This window comes from Coregonus lavaretus, assembly GCF_964263955.1.
Source record: "Coregonus lavaretus genome assembly, chromosome: 38".
Lineage (NCBI taxonomy): Eukaryota > Metazoa > Chordata > Actinopteri > Salmoniformes > Salmonidae > Coregonus > Coregonus lavaretus.
This window is the reverse complement of record NC_140025.1, coordinates 3,257,025-3,264,460: the sequence shown is the minus strand read 5'-3', so window position 1 is coordinate 3,264,460 and position 7,436 is coordinate 3,257,025. Positions and strand designations below refer to the sequence as shown.

Genomic DNA, 7,436 nt, shown 5'->3' with positions numbered 1-7,436 from the left:
CTACCTTTATGACGAAAGTATTTGCCACAATAATGACAGCCATTTGATTTCTCCCCTGTGTAAATCATATTGTGATACTTCAGAGAACTAAACTGAGCAAAACATTTGCCACAGACCTGTCAGCGATATGGTTTCTCCCCTGTGTGAATCCTCCTATGAATATTCAGATAACGAACTCGAAAGAAACGTGATAGTTAAGATATCCAACTTGAGAAAAACATTCGCCACATTCACCACAGGAATGCAGATTCTCTCCTGAGTGTATCATGATCCTATGAGAATTACGTTTTCCCTTCTGAGTGAAACATTCACCACAATCACTACAGCAAAATGATTTCTCCTCATGTGCAAAATCTGATTGTCTTAAGAAAACGTCTGCCACAATACTGACAGCGATATAGTTTATCTTCCGTGTGTCTCCTTTGCACTGGTGATTTCAGATCCCATGGCCTTTCTACCCGTAGAGCTGATAATGAAGCTTTGTCCTTTTTCCGTCAACATCCTCTTCAATTTGCGCAGGGACGGAGGGTCACTGGTTGGCTCTGAGGAATCCTCTTCCTTAGGTTCCGTTTTGATCTGTTCAGTAGAGGCCATTCTGTCTTTGAATTCTTCGCTTTGGGTTTGTGAGGACTGAGTTGGGTACTGATAGTCACTTTTCACCCAGGCAGGAGTGAATACAGAGTTTTCATCCACCTGGATGATCCTGAATTCCTCCTGTTCCTCTTTAATCTGTATGATGTTCCAGTCATCTTGCCCCAGACTGGGGCTCCACTCCTGTTTACAGTGCTGCTGCTCAGGGGAAAGCTCCTCTTCAGAGACAATGAACTGCTGGAAGTCTGAAGGGAAGGAGAAGGGTAAGTTAGAACTTACACGCTGATGAGATAGGTGTTGATGGGCTATCTGACATAAACTAGGATAGGATAGGCTATGTTCAGGAATTCGCATCTTATCGGTACTGTTGTCGATTGACCCAAACAGTTTTGAAGTGTATATAATAGCAATCATTTTACCAGCTACCGCAATCTGACTCGACTGATTATAATAGAACGGGCATAGCTCAATACTGGCCTAAACACCACTAATGGTCCATTTAAAAAACGGAAGGGTAGTACAGTGAGCGACTTTATGTCTTCAGAGGTTGTATATCATTTCAATTGTTTATTCTATTTACAATTAAAATTATTAATATTGACTAGATTTGAGATGAGAATCATAATTGATATTCATTAGATTTGAGACGAGAATCACTTTTCATTTATTTCGCTATATGAAACCAGTATTGATTGTAGAGTTAGAATGTTAGACCCCAAACCCAAATCCGACCAGGGCGATTCCAGTCAAATATCAGGAGGGAGGTAGCTTGATTAACAGTGGCCTGTAGTTGAAGGGCTGTAGTGCAGACGGACCACAATAGCTACCAACTGCGGGCCGGCAACTGTATGCCGGAGGCGGCACTAGTAAAGTGCATTAGCTGATGGAATCGCTAGTTGCAGGTAGAACGTTTGAATTTAGAAAATGCTCCGTTATTAAATTAAATCAATTTCTGCTCAATTAAGTAATCCAACAATGTATAGGCTACGCTGCCATTTTAGAGTATATTTGTCTTCTCTCATTGATCATTGAAAACCGACGCTTGATTTCTGAGTTGCGTACATGAAGTGCAGCCAATGTTCCCTAAAAAAAAATTAAGCACTGAGCTAATTTCAGGTCTGCTGAGCGCAAACTTGAACGTTGTGAAAATTATGTGCAATTTACGGCGCTGTTTACTGTGAACACTGAGGCTGTAACCGCTTTAAATTACAGTTTTAACAGTGGTCAAGTAGGCTGTTGTGGCTATTTGATCATAATGCAGGCCTACCAGAGTGGCCTACCATCAAAAACAATGGAGAAAATGCATCCCATAACATTTTAACATGGAAATAGCTGTTCTATCATCCAGCCTACAGTAGCTGCCAATGTGTAGTGTTCAATGTATGCCTACATTTCATGAGACTTTTGAAAAAAAACATGCAGGGCTTGACATTAACCTGTTTATTTACTTGTCCTTCAGACAAGGACGTGACTTAAAGGTTGGGAAGGAATACGTTTTGAGGGGGATCATAAAAGCACAGGGCAATTTTAAAACTGGAATCAGTAATGGATGGTAAAACTGCCACGCCAGTTTGCGATATAACAACAAAGACATTACTTCAAACAGCAAACACTGTTTTTTTCCTTGAAAATCATTGCACATAATTGCATGTGCGATAGAACAGCAGAGTATCCAATGTATTGAGATTTTATTTTTTTACCATGATGCTGGATGCAACTCGGCTCCGTTTCATAAACGGAATAATAAATGTGCAGGGCAGGGGCGGTGTGTTCAATAGGGCGATATGGGCGACGCACTGCCAAACGGGAAAAGGAAGGGATTTTTTTTCTAATCAATTATATCACGGCAACAGTAGTTATCAGTGTTGTAATCTAGACGTCTGATCTGCCTGTCAGCTTCCTGCTTCTCCTGTTTGTCTCCTGGCCTCTAGAGGTCAGCTGTGTTCCCCTCTGCCTTTGTTCTTCCTCATGTGTCCTCATTAGTTTGATCCAGGTCACCTGTGCCTTGTTTTCCCTTTAGTATTTTAGCTGTGTGTTTTCCCCTTGTTTCTCACTTGGTTATTGCGTCCTGACTATGTGTCTCCTGCCTTGTCCCACCGTGTCAGTCCTAGTAAGTTGTTCGAAGTTATCTTTAGTTTGTTTTTCTCCCCTCGTGGAGTTGTTTTGTTTTGCCTCCTGTTTTGGAACATTAAATCTACTTGCCTGGAGTATTGCCTTGGGTGTTTCATTTGGGTCCTACAACATCTCCTCTGTGGCTAAGGGGTAGTACCCCCAGCTCTACACATCTGAGACCGGAGTTCTAGCCCGGCTTGTGACAGAATAACCAAGTCAATCATGGACCCAGAAACACTCAGTTCCCAGGACCTGTTGGCGGTGATCACTCGACATGAGGCTTCTTTCCAGCGCCATGAAGCCGTTCTCAGCCGACAAGAGGAGCTGATGGCTAGTCATTCTCAACTCTTGGCCGAAATGATGAGTGCCCTTCGCCAGCTCTTTGAACGCCTCCCTGGTCCTCTCCCTTCCCCCAGGTCACCCCCCATTGACGACAGGCCTTCTCGGTTGGCGGAGCCCCGACTACCACCTCCCAAGCCCTTTTCTGGGGATCCAAGCTCTTGCCAGGGTTTCCTCACCCAATGCTCCCTCACCTTCGAGCTCCAACCCTCAAGTTTTCCCACAGACCGTTCCAAGATTGCCTACATCATTACCCTTCTTTCAGAAAAGGCGCTCGCCTGGGCTTCTGCGGTGTGGCAGTCCCAGGAGGCCTGTTGTGACTCCCACGCTGCATTTGTAGAAGAGTTCAAGCGGGTGTTCGATCATCCTGTCAGTGGGCGGGAGGCTTCCAAGCGCCTACTGTCTCTCCGTCAGGGCTCCCGAAGCACGGCAGATTTTGCCATTGATTTCCGGACCATAGCAGCAAGGAGCGGATGGAATGATGAAGCGCTGAGGGTCTGCTTTCAGGGAGGGTTATCTGAGCCCCTTCAAGATGAGTTAGCCACCCGAGAACCAGCTGGAGATCTCGAGTCCCTCATAGCCTTGGCCATCCGCCTGGACAATCGTCTAAGAGAGCGGAGAACGGCTCGCCGTCAGGTGTCTCAGTCCCAAGTTCCTCTGAGCAGCTCTGTTTCTCCTGTTTGGACTCCGTCATTCAGAGCTGCCCCGGCTCCTGAACTGCCCCAGGATTCCCCGGAGAGCATGCAGTTAGGCCGTTCCAGGCTTTCTCCCAACGAAAGGGAACGTCGCATGAGGGAGCGTCGGTGCCTCTACTGCGGGGTTGCCGGCCACTTCCGCTCCACTTGCCCCAAGCTTTCGGGAAACGCCTGTCCCCGCCCAGCTACAGGAGGGTTGTGATGGGGAAAATTAGATCTCCTCCTACTAACGCGGTCCTAGCTATTCCAGCCACTCTGTCCTGGGAGGGCCACCAGCATCGGGTCCAGGCTATGATCGATTCCGGTGCCGCAGGTGATTTTATGGATGTAACCTTGGCGAAGGAACTTAAGATCCCTACCCAACTACTTCCTCAACCCCAGGCAGTTACAGCCTTAGATGGCAGACCTCTGGAACCAGGAAAGGTTACTGAGGCGACTCAGTCCCTGCGACTTACCATCTCTCAACACCAGCAGGAGGAGACCTTCTATCTCATTGACTCTCCCGAGTATCCTATTATCCTGGGTCACCCTTGGCTATGCAGACATAATCCCCAGATCGACTGGCCTACTGGCACTATTCTAAGCTGGGGTCCCACTTGCCAACTCACCTGCATGCTTCAGAGTCCCTCAGCCCCTAGTACCCAGTTTCAAGAGTCTGTTGACGTCTCCCGAGTCCCCAGTGTTTACCATCGGTTCAAGGCAGTGTTCAGCAAGTCCCGGGCTACTGCCTTACCGCCTCATCGCACGTATGACTGTGCCATTGATCTACTCCCTGGGTGCTGCCCTCCTAGAGGTCGGATCTTTTCCTTGTCCTCCCCCGAGCACGCAGCTATGGACACCTACATTAAGGAGTCCTTGGCAGCCGGCCTCATCTATGCCTCTACTTCCCCGGCTGGGGCGGGCTTCTTTTTTGTTGAAAAGAAAGACGGGGGTCTTAGGCCTTGTATTGATTACCGGGGACTCAACAAGATCACGGTTCGGAATCGATACCCCCTTCCTCTCATGGCCACTGCTTTTGAGCTGCTTCAAGGGGCTTCCATTTTTACTAAGCTGGATCTCCGCAATGCTTACCATCTCGTGCGGATCCGGCCAGGAGACGAATGGAAGACGGCGTTCAACACGCCCACGGGGCACTATGAATATCGGGTGATGCCGTTCGGGCTCACCAATGCCCCCGCAGTATTCCAAGCCCTGATTAATGATGTTCTCCGGGATATGCTTAATCTGTTCGTCTTCGTGTACCTGGACGATATCCTCATCTTCTCGAGGTCACTGAAGGAGCATGAGGGGCATGTTAGCCGGGTTCTCCAGAGGCTCCTTGACAATCACCTCTACGTTAAGCCTGAGAAGTGTGAATTTCATGTTTCTCAGACTCAGTTTCTCGGGTTTATTGTCACTCCCGGGCACCTAGAGATGGATCCCAAGAAGGTCAAGGCGGTCCACGATTGGCCCACACCTGCCACGGTCAAGGAGGTTCAACGGTTCATTGGCTTTTCTAACTTCTATCGGAAGTTCATCAAGAATTTCAGCTCGGTGGTAGCCCCCTTGACGACGCTTACCAAGGGAGGAGGGACCAAGATTCACTGGGGTCCGGAAGCAGCAGGGGCCTTCGAGGATCTCAAGCGCCGCTTCACTTCTGCTCCGATTCTGGTGACCCCTGACCCAGAAAGACCTTTCGTGGTGGAGGTGGACGCCTCAGAAGTGGGGGTAGGAGCCGTCCTGTCACAGAGGGGTGCGGATGGGAGATTACACCCTTGTGCCTTCATGTCTCGCCGCCTGTCTGAGGCCGAGCGCAACTACCACGTGGGGGATCTTGAGTTGCTTGCGGTGAAACTGGCCTTGGAGGAGTGGCGCCATTGGCTTGAGGGGGCTCAGCACCCTTTCCAGGTTCTCACTGACCACAAGAACCTGGAATATCTCCAACAGGCTAAGCGGATGAACCCTCGGCAAGCACGATGGTCTCTTTTCTTTAATCGATTCCAGTTCCTTCTGACTTACCGACCTGGCACCAAGAACGTCAAGCCGGATGCTCTGTCTCGAGTCTACTCTCCCGAGGTACAAGAGAAGCCCTTGGCATCGATTATTCCGAGGTCTAGGATCGTCGCACCTCTTCAGTGGGAACTAGAAAGAGGGGTACGAGAAGCTCTTGTCCAGGAGCCCGATCCAGGCGGTGGTCCTGCCGGTCGCCTGTACGTTCCTCTCTCTGTTCGGGCCCGCGTCTTGCAGTGGGGTCATGAGTCGCCCTTGACATGCCATCCAGGCAGTGCTCGCACACTGGAGTTCCTCCGACGGCGGTTTTGGTGGCCGTCCATCAAGAAGGACGTGCAGATCTATGTTGAGGCCTGCCCTGTGTGCAACCAGGGAAAGTCGACACGCCAGCGACCCCAGGGACTGCTCCATCCCTTACCTGTTCCTCGAAGGCCATGGTCACACCTTTCTCTGGACTTTGTTACGGGACTTCCTCTATCCCAGGGCAACACCGTCATCCTAGTGGTGGTAGACCGGTTCTCTAAGGCTGCCCGGTTTATCCCCCTGCCCAAGCTGCCCTCGGCTAAGGAGACTGCTGAGCTCCTCATGAACCATGTCTTCCGGATATTTGGTATTCCCCTGGACGTGGTCTCTGACCGAGGTCCCCAATTCTCGTCCCGGTTTTGGGGGGCCTTCTGCAGGCTTGTTGGGGCCACAGCCAGCCTATCGTCGGGGTTCCATCCAGAGTCTAATGGCCAAACAGAACGGATTAATCAGGATCTGGAGACCACCCTGCGGTGTATGGCGGCCAGTAATCCCACGTCTTGGGCCACCTATATCATTTGGGCTGAATATGCCCACAACACCCTCCAGTCCTCAGCCACCGGATTGTCCCCATTCGAATGCCAGTTCGGTTACAACCCTCCATTATTTCCAGAGGAGGAGGCGCAGGTTGGTGTTCCCTCGGCCCAGCGCTTTGTCCAACGCTGTAGGCGGACCTGGAAGAAGGCCAGGCGTGCCCTCCTTCGGACCTCCCAGAGATACCAAAGTCAGGCTAATCGCCACCGCCGGACGGCCCCTAGTTTCCGAGCTGGTCAGAGAGTTTGGTTGGCCACTAAGAACCTGCCCCTCCGGGTCGAATCCAAGAAGCTTTCCCAGAGATACATTGGCCCTTTCCGCATTGCTAGAAAGGTTAACCCTGTGTCTTATCGTTTGGTTCTCCCTCGCTCCCTTCGTATTAACCCCACTTTCCATGTTTCACTTATTAAACCTGTCTTGTCTTCTCCCTTTGCCCCCCCACGCAGACCCCCGCCACCTCCCAGGATTATTGACGGCCAGCCAGCCTACACAGTCCGCCGGATACTGGACTCCCGGAGGGTCCAGAACTCTCTGCAGTATCTGGTGGACTGGGAGGGCTACGGGCCAGAGGAGCGCTCCTGGGTTCCAGCCAGGGACATCCTGGATCCAGGGTTGGTCCGAGATTTTCGCACCCTGAGGCCAGGGTGTTCTGGAAGGAACGTCAGGAGTCGTTCCTAGAGGAGGGGGTCCTGTCAGCTTCCTGCTTCTCCTGTTTGTCTCCTGGCCTCTAGAGGTCAGCTGTGTTCCCCTCTGCCTTTGTTCTTCCTCATGTGTCCTCATTAGTTTGATCCAGGTCACCTGTGCCTTGTTTTCCCTTTAGTATTTTAGCTGTGTGTTTTCCCCTTGTTTCTCACTTGGTTATTGCGTCCTGAC

At 50.4% G+C, this 7,436-nt stretch overlaps 1 protein-coding gene across 1 annotated transcript in view; it reads right to left on the bottom strand.

Moving 5' to 3' along the window:
* Positions 1-402: 402 nt before the first annotated feature.
* LOC311112479 (gamma-aminobutyric acid receptor subunit gamma-3-like) overlaps positions 403-7,436 on the bottom strand; it is a gene marked incomplete at both ends in the record, with an annotated part of 50,916 nt that continues 43,882 nt past the window's right edge. Inside the window, one exon of the mRNA XM_084155615.1 lies at positions 403-836. Within this exon, the coding sequence (XP_084011741.1) occupies positions 403-836 (434 nt within the window). The remainder of the gene's footprint in view (positions 837-7,436) is intronic.